Here is a 17,322-nt window from a genome sequence, read left to right on the forward strand (position 1 = left end):
CTGGCGTTTTGGTACGCCCAACCTCTTGCATTGCTCCGGACAGGTTGTTTGGAGTCACCTTCGGGGCCCTGGTCACCTTTGGGTGCGCTGCTGTAACCGTCGTTGCGACGGGGGTTAGCGGCGTACTACCCATTAGGTCCAGGAATAACTTCAGTCTTGCTGCATCGACCACATGTCCCATGATAGTGACTTGGCCGGCAGGCAGCGGTATTTCTGGTATTATTGGCATCCCGTACGCCGGTTGAATGACTCGGCCGGTGGGGGACTGCCCAATTTCAGAATTAGGGACTGTGTCATCCTGGTATAATTCGGTTTCGTCAGTCACAATTACTTCTGGCTGTTTTTACATCTTCTTAGCTTGTTGGGTGGGTTTTTGTTTTGTGTTTTGTAAGGGATTTGACTAGCTTTTAGTATGGTCTTCCCCACAGACGGCGCCAATTGTTCCGGGTGTGATTACGGAGCAGTGTTGTTACCACGTAAGCTTTGTAGAATGATGACTTTGCTTGACTCTTCCTTTCGGCCTCTCCTGAAACAATGAACAAACTGAGGGCTCGGCTTTGCACCGAGCGAACTCACTCTGACGCTCAAGTCAGTAAACTTAAAGGGATTAAGTTGTGTGATACTTGGCAAAGTATATTGTAGAGAGATAAGGGAGTTTATACCAGATTAATATGTTTAACTGATTATTTTCGGATCCTTTCCTCAATGAAGGTTGAGGAGTATTTATAGACTTTCACCTTTTGTCACGTAGTGGCCAAGTGGCCAAGTGGCTAGCAGGTGGAAAGACTGATCTACTCTCGGCCGAGGGACCCATGGCAGGCCGGCGGGCCATGTTGACTCCATGCCGAGGGGTCTTGGATGTGAGTACGCGGATGTGTATCCCGGCTGGCTAGTTGTCCTAGCCGAGACCCAAGTGACAGGCCGACAGGCTGCGTCGGCTAGGCTGTCTAAGGTGTTGACTTGCTTTGGATATCTTTGACCTTGCTCAATATGTTGACTCGGTCAGCGGGTGCAGAATATGCCCCATCAAAATATATTTCTTAAATAATTAAATATAATATTTACATATTCAACGAAAAATGCGAATCAATTTTAATATAAGTAAAATCAGGTCATGTAACTTTTCAGTGTAACATCATTAACAATTCTCATATTAGGAACATTTTTCGCCCAAAAAAAAATTGAACATATTTTTTAATAAACAAAAATTTTAGGATTAAAATCTAATCAATAATTTTGATTTTCGATAATAGTAAAATATGTAATTAACAAATTTTATTCTTAAAAATAAGTTGTGTGGTTAATTGCACATTAAGAGAAATTTATGGGGTTGATTTGTTACATTTATAAGTTAAGGGGCGTGATTGCACATAGTATCAAACTTATGAGGGTGATTTGCTATATTTCCCACTATCGATGTGGTAAATCTGGTAAAATTAACCAGATTTGGATCACTCGATTTGAATTCGACCTAACGCCCAAACTAAAAACCTAAGACCCGTCCTAATTTAACCCGATTCGAATGTTTATTTGTTGTAAAATGATTACTATCCATAAATAATTTGATAATAATTGATCCGAAAATGAGCCGAACCAGAAATGACCCGACCTAAACCGGCCCAAATTATTGCAAATCATACTAACCCGAATTCGAATTGCCCCGACCCGAATGACCAGTTTGCCAGGTCAAGATTTGGGTATTTTAAAACTATTAGTGTTTTATTTATCGAATTTATGTTTACGTAACTGGTAAAAGTTTGAACTTGATACACAGAACATACACGTTATGGGGTATTTAGTGTAATAAGTATGTAACTCTACAAGGAAAAACAAATTGTCTAATTATAAACACATCGTTGTTAATGGCGTATTTTCTGAATAAGACACGTCATTCCTAGTAGTGTGTCAAGTGATTTTAGCATTGTAAGGAGAAAAATAAATGGAGACTTTTTCTTTGACATGCTTATAGTCTTATAGAGTTACATTTTTTTTAACAAATTTTGTCGTCGTTACAAAAGGAAAAAAAAAGGCCTTTTAAGTTGTTCTTTTTGTTGTGAAGTGAGCCATAAGAACAGTTTTGATGCTTACGAGATTGAAACTCATGTCATGAGTAGCACCATACATAACTTTACCAATTATACTAGTTAGCATCTGCACAAGTCATTCTTAGTGGCATGTTTGTTCTATATTGCAGATAAGGCTTATCAACCCTGCACCAGTCATTCTTAACGCTTGTTTGGTTGTTCACTCAATTTGAGAGTTCTTTAAACCTTGTTGAATTGAAGTTTGTTAGAATGGCAAAGAGGATATTTTGTGCATAAAAAATAAATATGAAGGGTAACATGTACACAAACTTAAAATAGTGGGTATCATATGCAAATTGACAAAATTTAAGGGTACCACAGGAATTTTCCGTATTTTAATTAAAAGATTGTATTTTAAAGTTTGATAAAAAAGAAATATAGTTCAATTACAAGACTATCACTATGTTTTAATGAAAGGATAATGGTTGAATTAAAGAAAAATCTAATCTTATTTGTTTCCTTATTTAAAGAAGTGTATTTTAGAGGGAAATCATTTCGGCCCTGTTTGGTAAACAGCGGATTAGTTTTAGCATAAGCAGATTGCAAAAGTAGATTATAAATGGCAGATTTTATCAGAAGGTTTGGTTAGCATATTATAATTAGCAGAATTAATTTGAGTGTTTGGTAATTGGCAGATTACAATTAGTAGATCGTTACTTTTCTTTGAAAAATGGAGAAAAATTTCCTATTTTACAATATGCTAACCAATATGTTGGGGTAAGCAGCATATTGTAAAACAGCATATTGACCCCAAATATGCTATTTCAACATGCCGTTTACCAAACACTAAAATTAGCATATTCATTGGTCAAACATGCTAAAACCCTTGAATATGCTAAAAATTGGCCAATATGATGTTTACCAAACAACGCCTTCATGTTAGTTGTTACCTATTATTTCATCGTATAATAAGGTTTTCCTAGTTTGATAATGGTTTACATTAGGAACTTAATCATGAGTAAATCTTATCTAAAAACGTTTTACGATAAAATAATAGAGGCTTTTAAGGCTCTGGGCAACTACAGGCAGCGAAACCGAACTTTTAGTTTTTGTCACCAAATTTACGAGCTTTATTGATGAAGTTCAATGCAAACCTCGACGTATAGTACACTTGTCCGTTCGTATTTGGGGCCTCATTTTATGAGGTGCAGTAACCTCCATTTACTTTAAGATGCTCCTAAAATAAGGTAAACCATATAACAAAAACCTCGATGCCTTGTCACGGAAAAAGTGGTAGTTGGTGAAAGTTATTCTGGCGAGGTTATTTAAAAATATTACTTGTTTTTACATAGTACTTGTGTAAAATGTTCCCTAAAAAAAAAATACTTGTGTAAAATGTGTTATACAAGAGTTATTGTTTAATCATTCACATTCAGCTGGTACACTTATCATTTAATAATACTAAACATAAGTGGTTACTTCACTTTTCTTGGGGTTTGAGTCAAAATTAAAAATAAATAAATGATCAGAACAAATAGAGTAGGATAATTTTAAATCGTCTCATATAAAATTTGTATTTATACAATAGGGGGAAATGTTAAATTTTCATATATGAACTGAATCAATTGCCCAATTTATGTAGGATAGAAGCCTTGTTTGTCAAACAACATAAGTAGACTTATGATAACAGAATACGGTTGACAGATTTTAGTAGCCAATTTGACCATCAAATAAAATGAGCACATTTAACAGAATTAAGAAAATGTGTTTGGTAATTAGAAGATTATGACCCTGCTCGGCAAACAACAAAAGCAAATTCTTGATAGCGGATAGCGTTAGTAGAGTACGATTAGCAGATTTTTGTAGTAACTTTGACTATCAAACAAATTAGCATAATTAAAAAAGAGTGTTTGGTAATTAGCATATTTTAAGATAATTAGAATGGTTTCATGAATAAATTGAATATTAATCCATTAGCAGCATATTCAAAAATAGTAGATTCCGACCAATATGCTATCAGAATTTGCCCTTTACCAAACACATGCAAATAGTAGATTGCTTGGTCAAACTACTAATTAAGCCGTAATCTACTAATTTCACTCAATATGCTTGTCTACCAAACAGGGCGATAATCTGCTGATTACCAAACACGTTTCTTAAATTTTGCTAATTTAATCTGATGGTCAAACCTATCACTAAAATCTGCCAATTATATTCTGCTACCATTATCTACTATGATAAATCTGCTTCTGTCATTTGCCAAACATGGCCGTTATTTGAAGATACCATTAACTAAATGGTTTTTCTAACATGAACATGTGCCCTTAGGGCACATGATACGAAGTTAAGTAGGTAAAGATTTTCAATATTATATCACAATTATGGTAAATATGAGTTTCAACTCTAATTTGTCATGATTTATTCTTAACAAACTTTCCCTATTTAACTTTTTATCATGTGCCCTAAGAACACATGTTAGAAAATCCGTTAACTAAATACATGAAAATAATAAATTAATTGATCATTCTACTATTTATTTAAGTGGAATTTAAAAGAAACTTGGGAAAAGAACCTCAACAAACTTAACAAGAAATGGAAAGAAATCAAGGAAAATGGGAAAATACCTTTGAAAACCAGGGGACTGAGGAATTTACAATTCAGGACAAAAGGCTTTACCTTAATCAGTGGCAGTTACAGGGGTAATTTCGTCAAATAAATAAAATGTTGGACTGCAAACATATCGTGATACCTTCATGTTTAGTTCAACCCAAACACAATTGGGCACTATAAATACCCACACTACCATCATATGTGCTCATCACAAACAATCAACATCATTTCCTTAAAAAAGAAGAAGAGAGGAGTTAAGTTTTGTAAGTATTTATCATTCTTTGTTTAGTTGATTTACATATAAATTAATTTTAGTTAAATTTGTTAAATTCACTTTCGTCTTTTAGATATGGTGGTTTTACATAAACTTTATCGTAAATCCGGTTGTTATCCTACTTAAATACTCTTATAAAAATAGCTATCAGTTGTTTTTGCGGTTTTATAAGAGTTTGTTAAAAAAATTCTTTTGGAAAAATATAGCAAATTAACAAGAAAAAGGATCGTACATCAGATGTTATCGTACATCCTACCCAATGAGAATATTAGAATTGAATTAATTCTCCATAAATAATAGAACATAATCTTCATAAAATAAAAACTAAGGCATCTCATTGGCTAGGGTGTACGGGATTATTGTACACCCGGTGGACCATAGAATTTTTGTAGGCTTAATTGCACATTTTTGGAAACTTATGAAGCTATATTTGCTACAAATGAAAACTTAAGGGGTTGGATTGCACATAATACATATACATAAGTTATGGGAGTAATTTGCTACATCCCCAATTTCTTTTGTATTTGTTGGACTATTTTAAGCGTACAACAAAGTTATTAATTTATTTATAAAGTTTGTACGATCTTATTTGAATTTTTGCGAAACTTTGAGGCTTTGATGGTGGTTTAGCTAAATTATGAAACATGATCTATTGACTGCTTTTAAACCTGTAAGGCTGTAACGGTATACACATACAACGATCTTATTTGAATTTTTGTGAGAGTTCGATGGAGTACAAAGAGATATAAATAAAGGGTTATTTCATGGGAATAATCCAAACTATGTCTCATCTTCCCATATTAATCTATACTAACGTTTAACTGAGAATAATATGAACTATTAACTCATTTATCTTTTATTGAACTTATGGAAGGGAGACTTGTATAGCAGGTTCCCTTTGACTTATGAATCTGAAAATAATCCCTCTCTCAACACTTTAACAAAAACAAAACCCCCTTACCTATTTAATCAAACTAAAAACAAAAACCAGAAAATCAATCTAACAGGTAACAATGAACAAAATCCACCAGATAATTAATTCAACGATGAACAAAACCTCCTTTACCTCCTTAATCAAATTAAAAATAAAATCCAGAAAATCAATCTAAGAATAACAAATTCCAATGACAAAGGGTACAACAATGGAAAATGTAAAAGAGAACTTAACTCAAACATAATAACAAATATTCTTTCTGAAAACACCTACGGTTGGTAAGTGATTGTGACAAATGGGCAAGAGTAAAGTAAAAAACTTGGCAAAAATAATGAAGATCATGATGTAGAGCAGTCGAACGTCTTTGTCAAAAATGGTGTAGGACCAACTTCATGTAATCCTTCCATAGATCTAGGTGAGAAGCTTGAACTTGAAGATCATGATGAAGATGATGGTATTATAAATACTTGTTGTAGGAGTTTTTTTAAGGATCTTTCTTTAGAACCTAGTCATTTTTGGTATTCTGGGAAAATGATTTTGGGAAAATGATACATGTAATGATACAAGGACACAAATTTTGCTTTTCACTTTGTGTTTAGATTTGAGGCTTCACTGTCCTTGGGAAATTAAAGTGATAAAACACTTTTTTTTCCTTCTTGATCTACGTTCAAAGTTAAAGCTTGAGCTTAGTCCTTCCATTGGTGTAGGTGAGCAAGTTTGATAGGTTTCTGTATTGTTTAAATTGGTTATTCCGTATTTGATTAGGGGTTTTTGCTGAAATTTGGGGTTGGAGTGATTGATTGAGGGATTATAGTAAGATGATTTTCTGGGTCTTGATTAATATTGAAAATTGAGTAAATGAATTAGGGAATGATTTCAGATTATTTAGTTTAATTTGGGGAAAGTTGATGAAGGAAGACGAAGAAGAAAAATGGGGTCCACAATCTTATTATGACCTGAAAGGTTACAGGTTATAACAAGTAAAAATTAGGCTTAGTTTAGTGAAAGATAAATGAGGTAATAGTACAGATTATTCTCGGTTAAACGTGAGTATGGATTAATATGAGAAGAGCAGGTATAGTTTGTATTATTCCTGTGAAATAACCCATAAATAAATCATAAGTTGTATTATTAATAATTGTTGTTAATATCTTATACTAAATAATACTCCGTATGGGATATTCTGATCAGATATCGTATCTCTTATTCCTTTCATAATAAAATTTGATAGTGTAGCCAAATCATGAAGCATGAAATTTTGGCATGTTTCAAACCCTGGTCATGATGAGCATAAAATTTTGCCACAAGACGAATTTTGAATTTTGATGCTACGTAATTTAAACCCTGGTTATGATGAACACCATATCTCATAACTTTATTAACTAAACTAGTTGATATCTGCCCATGTTTTTGAACTTTAATATTGTACAACCAAGTTATTATTAATATAGTTATAAACTATAACAATCTCATTTAAATTTTTGCGACTCAACGTCGACGGTGCATGATAAATTTTGTGCTTCTCAACTTGTAACGAATTATAGATTGTGAATTGTTGAGCATGGAGAAGATGCAAAAGAAAGAGTGGGCAGAAGCACAGAAAATAGTCGTGAGTGTTGATCTTGTTGAAGCTGCTAAAAAACAGCTCAAATTCCTAGCTGCTGTCGACCGGAATCGTTACCTGCATGAAGAAGATCATGCATTAAAGTGGGCTATTTACAGGTGATGAATTGAACTTCATTATTTCTTTTGGTTACTTCTAGGTTAACACACGTAATTTGTGTGTTGATTTGTTTCATTTGGAGAAACGTAAATATCACATTTTTATAGTTTTCAGGAAAAACGTTTCCTAGCCAGTTATTAAAAGACCACTCTTTCGTAACCTTGTATATATTTTTTTTCGTGACCTTTATTTTTTTATCATGGTCTAAAATGACTCTTTAATTTCGTATCTATTTTCCATAAGAAACGCACCCGTTTTAACTTTTAACCATGATCCGTCAGATCCGTACTTGTTTTATTTCCATGTGATATTGTGATACCATTTTTCTCTTAAATTATAAAATGGTTTCAAGATAGATTTAGTATGGTATCACTAGTGGCGGAGTCGAGATATAACAACAAGGTAAACTATTAATGGCATAATTAAAACTTTCGAATTTTTGAAGTAGGAGGGCAAGTGGGGGCATTAATTTCCCATCCACTTGCACTGCCCACTTTCATTTGTGAGAGAAACAATATCCGTCTATATAATGAGATATGTCCTGTAGTGATGGTATGTAACTAAGTACTCCCTCTGTCTCCATCATTTGTTATCTATTGTATTTAGCACAAAGACTAAGGAAATACAAGTGGATGTCTAACAAAGTAATATAATATTATTATTTCATTCACTTGCACACTACCTTTTACGTATAAAACTTACCAAAAGTAAAAATAGATAAAAATTCTCTGATACACTCCAAAATGGAAATAGATAACAAATGATGGGGACGGAGGGAGTAGTAAACTGCATCCTAATTAAATTTGTGAAATTTTTTTAAGATGCTGCTGTTTTGTTAATAGTCATTTGATTCCGCTGTGTTAATGTCCTAAGTATGCATTTTTCAGGTACAATGCTTGTTGGCTTCCTTTGCTCGCCAAACATTTGGAGAACCCGGTTTCTGAAGACCCATTGGTTGTTCCTCTCGATTGTGAATGGATATGGCACTGCCATAGGCTGAGCCCAGTATAACTCTCGACACCATCAGTTTCAGCTCGACTTACATTTGAATTCAACAATGTTTTTAATTCAATAATTCATGCTTTTGTCTCGCAGATTAGATATAAAGTAGATTGTCAAAAACTGTATGGAACAATCCTTGGCAACCGCAATGTCATCTCATCTGTTCAAGCAACATCAAAGAACGCGACTGAGGAAATATGGAACAAACTGTACCCTGATGAGCCTTACGAATTAGACATAAATAGACCTTTTTCCGAGGATATTATCAAAAATCATCCTGATAATAATAAGTTTACGAGCTATGATCTGGTTGCTGCTGTTAAAAGACAAAGCTCTTTCACTTTCCAGGTAACAAATTTCGTTTGTGTTTTCTCAGTCCTAGCATAAACTTTAATTTTAACTCGTCTAATCCCCTTATACCAAAAGAATAATTTTTTTTTCCAAAACGGGCATTTTTTACAAATTAATTATCAAAATGGGCCGACTTTCAAATTTATTACCGAAAATGGGTCCACGTAAGATCGTATTTATCGAACCTAGGCCGAGGAGGCAAATCGCCAGCCCGCTTGACGACTTGTTTCGTTGTATAATCCAGAAATCACCTCCCTATCCCACTTAAAAAAAAAAAAATAATAAAAAATTGCAGAAATCGCCAACTCACATGGCGTTTTAAGAGTTGGATGAAATTTTGCAAAGCTTTGGGTATAGTCGCTGACCGACTTAGCGACTTGGATCCGAGCCTAGCTTCGGTGATGACGTGGACCCATTTTGGGTAATAACTTTGAAAGTCGACTCATTTTGATAATTAATTTGTAAAAAATGTCCGTTTTGGAAAAAAGTTCAAAAGAATAAGACTTCTCCAAAATTTTCCGCCTAAATGAATTTGGCTATAATTGGGCTTTTAATATATCATTATTACTATTATTGGACTTTCATTATATTATATTTACCTGGATTACTGGACTTTCCCTTTTTCACTGTTAATACAAAATATTAATAATAATAAATTTACAATTAAATTTCAAATTAACTTAAATATCAGTTTTATTATTATTTTCTTTAATGTTTCTAAAATACCGCGCGGGATCTATACTAGTACTCGACTAATGACCTGTTGCTGGTTTGACAGGTCTCGAGACCATACATGTCTGATGACCTCTTTCTTCAAGAAGCGGAGGCTAGATATAAAGGATTTCTGCATCTTATCAGAACAAACTCAGAGATGGGAATTAATCGTTTCTGTGTCCCGACATATGACGTTGATCTTATGTGGCACACACATCAACTATATCCAGGTTGTTACTGCAAGGACCTTATCAAATTAACCGGCAGGGTGTTACAGCATGACGACACTGACTCTGATAGAACAAAAGGCGGTAAACTAGATACTGGATTCTCCGAAACTACTAAACAGTTTGAAGAGACCTTTGGTAAAAGGTATTGGAAAGCTGGGACACTGTCTAAAGGAAGTAGCCCAACTCCTGTCACCCATGTTCCTTCTGAATTCAATTATGAAGCCAAGGAAATTAACGCGATGAAACTTTTCGACAGACCAATGCAACTTTCAGCTAGGCAAGCCGTAGAGGTAATTTATTATCTACATGTCTGGTCCTCTCATTGCGTCTGTCGCAAAATTTTGGTATCGGTCGGCCTCTCAGACTGACTGGCTGAAATTTTCGATTCAGAAATTTACTGAATGTAAATTTTTTCTGCAGGTTTTTCTGGAGTTTGTGGAAATCAGGAATTTACCGGAGGTTTACAACGATAACCTTGTTGTCTCATTCAGTAAGAAACAGACTGATAAGCTTTTCGACATCAAAAGATCACTGAGTATATTTTCCGAGTCTGGGGAAAAGCAGGTTGCTTATTTTCAATGCGAACCAACGGGAGAGTTTCTCATTGAACTCGAATCTCAGTCGCCTTCAGACGAACTAAAATCAAATTCGTCTAAGGTTTTTGGTTCTTGCTGTCTTTCTCTGCAAGAATTGGTGTCCTCTCCGTCTCAACTTTCGGCTGATAAATGGCTCTCAGTGGATCTTGTTTCTGATCTCGACATTTCTGAGCCAGTCCTTCTTCATGTTGCTGTTTCATTTACTCCTCCAACACCAGCGCCTCAAGTATTTCATCTGGATTCGACTCAACACGCATTGCCTTCAATTCTAAACACGGGGAATGTTAATCGTACTAAGACCCAAACATATGTTACTGATGATGATGGAAATGAAGTTTTTAGCCTCCAGATGAGGTATGGTGTCTTCTCCTCGACTAATAATAACTACGATGTAAAAATATATTGTATTTACAGTGTAACTGAGCATCAAATTGATTTTCAGGAATATTGGGAACAACACGAGAAAGTGCGCCCCTGAGTTGTTAAAGGAGGTACACTTAATCACAGTCTCTGGTGAAAAGCTTGTGGCTGAATTTCTTGATAACAATTGGTTCATAAACGGAATGGGGTTGTTCAATGTTCAAAACAATCGAGGAAACGATGATCATCTCTTTGAGCTCGTTGGTAGTAAGACGGTAAAGACTTTTGCTTATTTGATTGTTCTTTAAACGAGTAGTAACTAAAACTTACGCGTAATAATTGTATAGGTGAAACTCTTTCGTGGAAGGAGATTGGACTTTGAACCCAAGTACAGTGGAAATCAAAGATGCGAACAAGATTTCATAACTTTTGTTGAATTCTCTGTGGATCACCCTTATGGAAAGGCAATTGCATTATTCGACTTGAAGCTAGGAACTGTCAAGGTCAGCTTTCAGAAAAGTAGAAATGTCTATCAGATGTTGTTTGTACCTTTTTTGTTTCTGTAGGATCTCAGTCTTTTGCTTATGAACAGGCAGTAGATGAATGGATCGTCGTACCTGGCATTATCATAGGGTTCATACTAGCTGAAGCGATAGTGGACGAGTCTAATGGAGAAATGGGTACTGCTGCTTGTGGTTCATGTGATGCTAAGGGAGTACTGGACGTGTGTGGGGAAGAAAAGATGGCCAAGTGTGGCGGTGGCAATTGCGCTAGTGGCGGTTGTCATAGTGGCAGATGCAGCGGTTGTGGTGGGGGCAAATGTGGCAGCAAGGTTGATAGTAGTGTCTATAGCAGTGCTTGTGGTGGAGGGAAATGTGGTGGTGGAAAATGCGGCGACGAAGAAAAAATGGTCAGATGTGGTGGAGGCAAATGCAGCGGCGGCTGTGCTGGGGGGAAATGTGGTGGCGGAAAATGCGGTGGGGAAGAAAAAATGGCCAAATGTGGCGGAGGCAAATGCAGCGGCGGCTGTGCTGGGGGAAAATGTGGTGGCGGAAAATGCGGTGGGGAAGAAAAAATGGCCAAATGCGGTGGAGGCAAATGCAGCGGCAGCTGCGGCGCGGAAGAAAAAATGGCCAAATGTGGTGGAGGCAAATGCAGCGGCAGCTGCGGCGCGGAAGAAAAAATGGCCAAATGTGGTGGAGGCAAATGCAGCGGCAGCTGCGGTGCGGAAGAAAAAATGGCCAAATGTGGTGGAGGCAAATGCAGCGGCAGCTGTGGTGGTGGAAAATGCGGTGAGGAAGAAAAAATGGCCAATTGTGGTGGAGGCAAATGCAGCGGCAAGGTTGATAGTAGTATCTATAGCAGTGCCTGTGGTGGGGGGAAATGTGGGAGCGGAAAATGTGGTGGGGGAAAATGGGGGGGCATGGTTGAGGTCAGTATCTATAGCAGTGCCTGCGGTGGAGGGAAATGTGGCAGCGGAAAATGTGGTGGTGGAAAATGTGGTGGTTATGGTCTTGAGGATTATACTGGAGGCAATGACATGCCTAAGGTGGCTTCTTCCATTATGAATGAGCCTCTTGCAGCTTAGTTCAGGCATCTAGCTCTCTTAAGCTGTGCGCAATGATTATTATATGAACTCATTGTCTTATTTATAGTGTTGTGTAACACCAATAAAAATAATAATAAAGGTTTTTAAAATTGAAAAAATTGCGAAATCCCCATCGTAGACGTTAATGGTTCGATTTTTAGTAATACGAGTAATTTTTTTTACCGTTTAGGAAAAAAATGTACTCGGTATCACTTTGCAACGGCCAACTTTGCTTCTCCCGGCGCCTTCCAAGCTCCAACTCCTTCCACAGAACTCGCCCGATTGTAAGAAAATAGAATGTGTTTTGTGACGGTTGATTTGAACACAAAACCGATTATGAAACTTCACCACGAATAAAAGCAGTATGAATGACCTCAAAGTGGGGATGCATTTCACCAGCCGTTTCGCTCAAAAGGCCAAAATCATCAAAAAAAATTGAATCATAATACCAATTTTGACACTGAGAGACTATGATCAGAAAACAATTATTCGAAACTAAGGAGCTATGTTGCCATTAGTTGGAAAACCATAATCTGGCATCCAAAATGAATGCCTTTTTTATGTACAAAGGATGAACTTACACATGTTAATTTCGATTAACAGCTGTTTGAATAGCACAAGATTTACAGTTACTTTTTCCGAGATTTAAGGCAGTACAGGATCAGAACAACTGGCTAAACTGGATAGTTCAATCTAAGAAAAAAATATAACAAAAGAAGAAAAATCCTTACATTTGCATGTCATCTTCGTCATTGTCACTCAAAAGAACTTCCTCAGAGTCGGAATATGCTTCCATCAAATTCGTCTGAGACTGCTGAAACTTCTCGATAACATCTCTTGCCTCAGAAACAAGGGCGTCTTTAGCAGCTTTTATAACATCATTCTTTTGACCATTGTTCTGTGTTCCATTCTTTTGGCACTGAAGCGACTTTAGGTAGCGTGAAGATACCGCCTTTCTCTTACCCTCCCTAACATGTAACTGGTCGATATATTTGTCATGCAAAGCCATATTCTTCACCTTTTTCAGAACTGGAGGGCTTGTGAAGGGACTTCTGCGCAAACCACTGAACCTAGAAACGCTCTTCTTATGGCGCCCAGATGAAGGAAATCCAGGGCTTCCTAATGATTGCATCGGGGTCAACTGAACTGCCTTCAGGTTAGGAGTTCCAATCAAGGAATTACCCGAAGGTTCCAGAATGGAAAACAAATCGGGTTTGCTATCTTGGCAAAACTTTCGGAGTAAATGTCTTACATTCTTATGTGCCAAATGGCTCCTCTGCTTACTCTTGCCATGGTTTTTGCTCTTTGCTGGAATAGATTTCAACAAATCATCACTTTTAAGCAAAAACTCAGACGGCGAGTTGTGTTTTTTTAACCTTGAAGAATATCGATTTGACGGAGGAGTCGGATTGACTGAATGCACCTTATCAAAGCATTCTTGAGCTGATTTACCTGGAACCTGCAACAATTTGGCATAATAACCATGAGAGCTAGACACCTGCTTGCCACACTTGACCTAGAAATCATCTTTTAAGACTACGATAAAAGAGCCTTTTGAACAAAGCAGTATCCGTGTGTGCTTTTAATCTCAACAGACAAACACTATCTTACAACCCAAGAACAGTATTTGAAATCCCCAGACCCCAGCTACAATCTGCTTCAGCTTGAGCAAGTCGCAACTCACAGTCCCTACCCATTTGTAGAATGATACTAAGTTGGAAACCGGAACTACCAGAGGGGGAGGGAGGGACGGTTTACCAAAATCGCTATGATTGCCACGAATACTTCTTGAGCTGAATGCAATCACGAAAAATACTGCTATTGTTTAACGTCATCACCAAACAAAGAAGAAGGTTTGAGTGTTTGACAACCTAGACAAACAACATTTTCACTCTTGATAGAGACTTTGCATTTGGTAAGCTGACTCGAACCGAATAACAACTTGAAAAAAACACAAAATATGACCTAAACTCTGAATTGACCCAATTCTGAACCACTGACCCAAAATAACCTGTGTGGACTCCAAAATGACACCAAATAAAAAATTGAAATGACACCCTCATGTAAATAAAAAATGGCAAATCTTGATAAACATGACCCTAAATGACCCGACATAACCACTTAAAACCATCCAACCCGAAGTGATAAGTACTCTAAATAATCCGAAAAGAAGTGCAAACTATACATAAATGAATCCAAACGGAATCATGTAACAGACCACAATGATCCATACCCGTTTGCCATGTTTACTTCACATATAAGAAGTCTATCTAACTGTGTGTTTCGGTCAAAATTTCCTTTTAAGAGATTTATAATACTTCTTGCTTCAAGTATTAAACAGGATAGCTAGCTTTTGTCCATCAGTGATGTATTTCATCACTTCAAGTTGCTGACTACACACAGAAGCTCATGAACTCAACTCAGATATACAGCTAAAATATGGTATATGTGCAGATGTGCTTATATAACACGCAAAAAAAAAAAAAAAAGATGTGAAAAACTACTCGGTATCAAGGAAGTGAGGAAATGTACCAGCTTAGAAACTCTCTTCCAAAAATGTGGACTTGGTTTTGCAGCAAAGTAAGCTCTTTGCAAAGCCGATTCCTGTTCATTTGTCCACCCTTGATCTTTTCCCTGAAGACCAGCTTCCTTTCTTTTCCTCTTAACTCCAACCAATTTCGTACCAGGAGTGATATCAGCGCCTGAATTTTTCGATTTGTCACCATCTTTCTTGCCACATTCTTGAGACTCCTTTTCCTTCATACCAACGTCTCTCAGTGCCGCCTCTTCCACTTCAAGCCTATCAGAGAAAGATGTAACCGGAGCCTGTTTTACCCTCTTTTCCCGTCCAGTTCTACGAAATTTTTTCATCACCTTTCCGGCGTCTCCATTCCCTATCTCATTTCTAGCAGGCATACTCGTGTCCCCCCTCTTCCTATCTTGGCCACACAAATCACTTTCTTTCCCTACACGCTTTGAAGATCCACGAGTAATCCTCCTCTTAAAATTACCATCTATACACTCATCCAAATCACCATTTTTACCCTTCACCCCATCCATATCCTTCCGACTATATCTTCTGCTCCTCCTTCCGATCTGTGGTGTAGCACAAGGAGAAAGAGGCCCACACCTCGCTATTCCTAAAGCACAAACCAAACTTCTTTTAACATTCCTCCCTTTTGCTCCAACTCCTCCATCAGCGCGACTATCGAACAAATTACGATTCTTCAATCCACTCTTCTCTACCTCCTTAATCTCAACATTCCCACCCAACTGTTTAGCACAACTCCGCGTAACCCTCCTCTCACAAACTCCTAAACCAGATACAATCAAACCAGTCTTTTCGCCATTACTACACTCCCCATTAACATACCTACATTTCTTCTCAACATTTACAATTGGTGTCACAGGAGAATCCACAAAATCATTCATTTCTAAACTATCAATCCTAGCTAAAGGAACTTTCTTTAATCTACTACTACTCCTAGAACACACATGAACATCAACTAAAGAAGAAGTTACCTCATTACATAACCTCAAAGATCGTCTGATACCCACAAACCCATTTCCAAAATTCGATTTTCTCGTCGACCCATTTGCTGAATTTGCGCGAATTTCAGAGCCATTAACACATTCTTTCAAATTAATTGCAGATTTTGTAGGGTTTCTTGACCTAATTTGGGATTTTCTTGATGAAATTTTGTTATTGGAAATGGGGATTGGGGTTTTGGGAGAGTGATTGAGTTGAAGTAGACGAGAGGATCTTCGGAGAGAGGTGGATTCTGGGGTTTTGTTGGCTGAGTTTCTCTGCGACATTTTCGCAAACACTTGGTGTGTATGCAGGTATCTTAGCTACAATGGAGTTGTGGGTGAAGGTGTATGCTTGTTTGTTTTATCTGAGATTTGCGAATTGGGAGGGAAGAACTGGGTTTTTAATTTTGAGATTTTCTCGCTTTTATATTCCTTTTAACTTTTTCAATTTTTGTAGGGTGTATTTTTTTTTTTTTTTTTTGGAAAAAAACTTTGACCAAAAGGTCGTCAATTACTCTCCGTTACGAGTTCATAAACCGGTAAATTTGAGGGTGATACTCTTACTCATAGATTTGAAGACTTAACTCGGGAAAGAAAGAGGGTAATTCGGGAATCCAGCGCGGGCTGAATGAACTTGACTGAAACCGGGGTGCCATGGGAATGGATTTGGGTTTTGAATTGAGGGGATTCTAATTACAAACCCGAGAGGGAGTGGATTATGAAACTGCTAACCACAATTCCCCGAACTCGGGAGAGAGGTGTTTGCTAACCTAGAATCGCATTTCCCCCTAAACCCGCTAGTCAATGACTAGTCAACGGGGTTTATTTTTTATTTTTATTTTTTTTTTGTCTCACGAAGCGCGCACATAGTCGCATTACAATAAGAGAGAGGGGGATTCGAACCTGGGACCTATTGTCCACAATACCTCCGTCTTAACCACTAGACTAAGACACCTTGGTAGTCAACGGGGTTGAATGTAAATGAAGCATGTTGGTGGAAAGGTCGGGTTCTAGGCCTTAATCTAATTTAATTAAACCTCACCTTAATTGCTAGTCTTTGATTATTGTAATTGTATTAGTATTCACTAAATCTAGATCGAATTTGTTCAATCAATCATCATCTTTTCATCCACTTAGCTAAACATTAGGATATAATCGATTGAGAAACACTTACTCCTTGTGAATACGACTCTCAAATGTGCAACGAAACTCGTATACTTGCGAGGTTTTAACTCAACAAATACTAAGAAATAATAAAACCCAATATTATGTACGAGTAATATTTTCCTTAATATACCCCAGCTCTTGGCTAATGAGTAATGGCTAATGTTATGCAATATAGAGGGGATTGAAATATTTTAACTTAAAAATCAGTCCTTGTGCAA

At 36.8% G+C, this 17,322-nt stretch overlaps 2 protein-coding genes across 2 annotated transcripts; one reads left to right on the forward strand and one right to left on the reverse strand.

The window, feature by feature from the left end:
- Positions 1–4,791: 4,791 nt before the first annotated feature.
- On the forward strand, positions 4,792–12,525 carry LOC141599283 (glycine-rich domain-containing protein 1-like). Its single transcript, XM_074419264.1, has 9 exons — positions 4,792–4,897; positions 7,387–7,564; positions 8,453–8,570; positions 8,661–8,915; positions 9,697–10,152; positions 10,283–10,812; positions 10,901–11,093; positions 11,166–11,321; positions 11,411–12,525. Exons 1-9 carry the CDS (start codon positions 4,834–4,836, stop codon positions 12,404–12,406), a joined length of 2,946 nt encoding a protein of 981 aa, XP_074275365.1. The 5' UTR covers positions 4,792–4,833; the 3' UTR covers positions 12,407–12,525.
- A 358-nt stretch (positions 12,526–12,883) lies between these two features.
- Positions 12,884–16,332, reverse strand: LOC141599284 (uncharacterized). Its single transcript, XM_074419265.1, has 2 exons — positions 14,939–16,332; positions 12,884–13,865 (listed from the first exon to the last, which is right to left on the reverse strand). Exons 1-2 carry the CDS (start codon positions 16,220–16,222, stop codon positions 13,134–13,136), a joined length of 2,016 nt encoding a protein of 671 aa, XP_074275366.1. The 5' UTR covers positions 16,223–16,332; the 3' UTR covers positions 12,884–13,133.
- Positions 16,333–17,322: the final 990 nt, after the last annotated feature.

The sequence above is a fragment of the Silene latifolia genome, chromosome 9 (assembly GCF_048544455.1).
Source record: "Silene latifolia isolate original U9 population chromosome 9, ASM4854445v1, whole genome shotgun sequence".
Lineage (NCBI taxonomy): Eukaryota > Viridiplantae > Streptophyta > Magnoliopsida > Caryophyllales > Caryophyllaceae > Silene > Silene latifolia.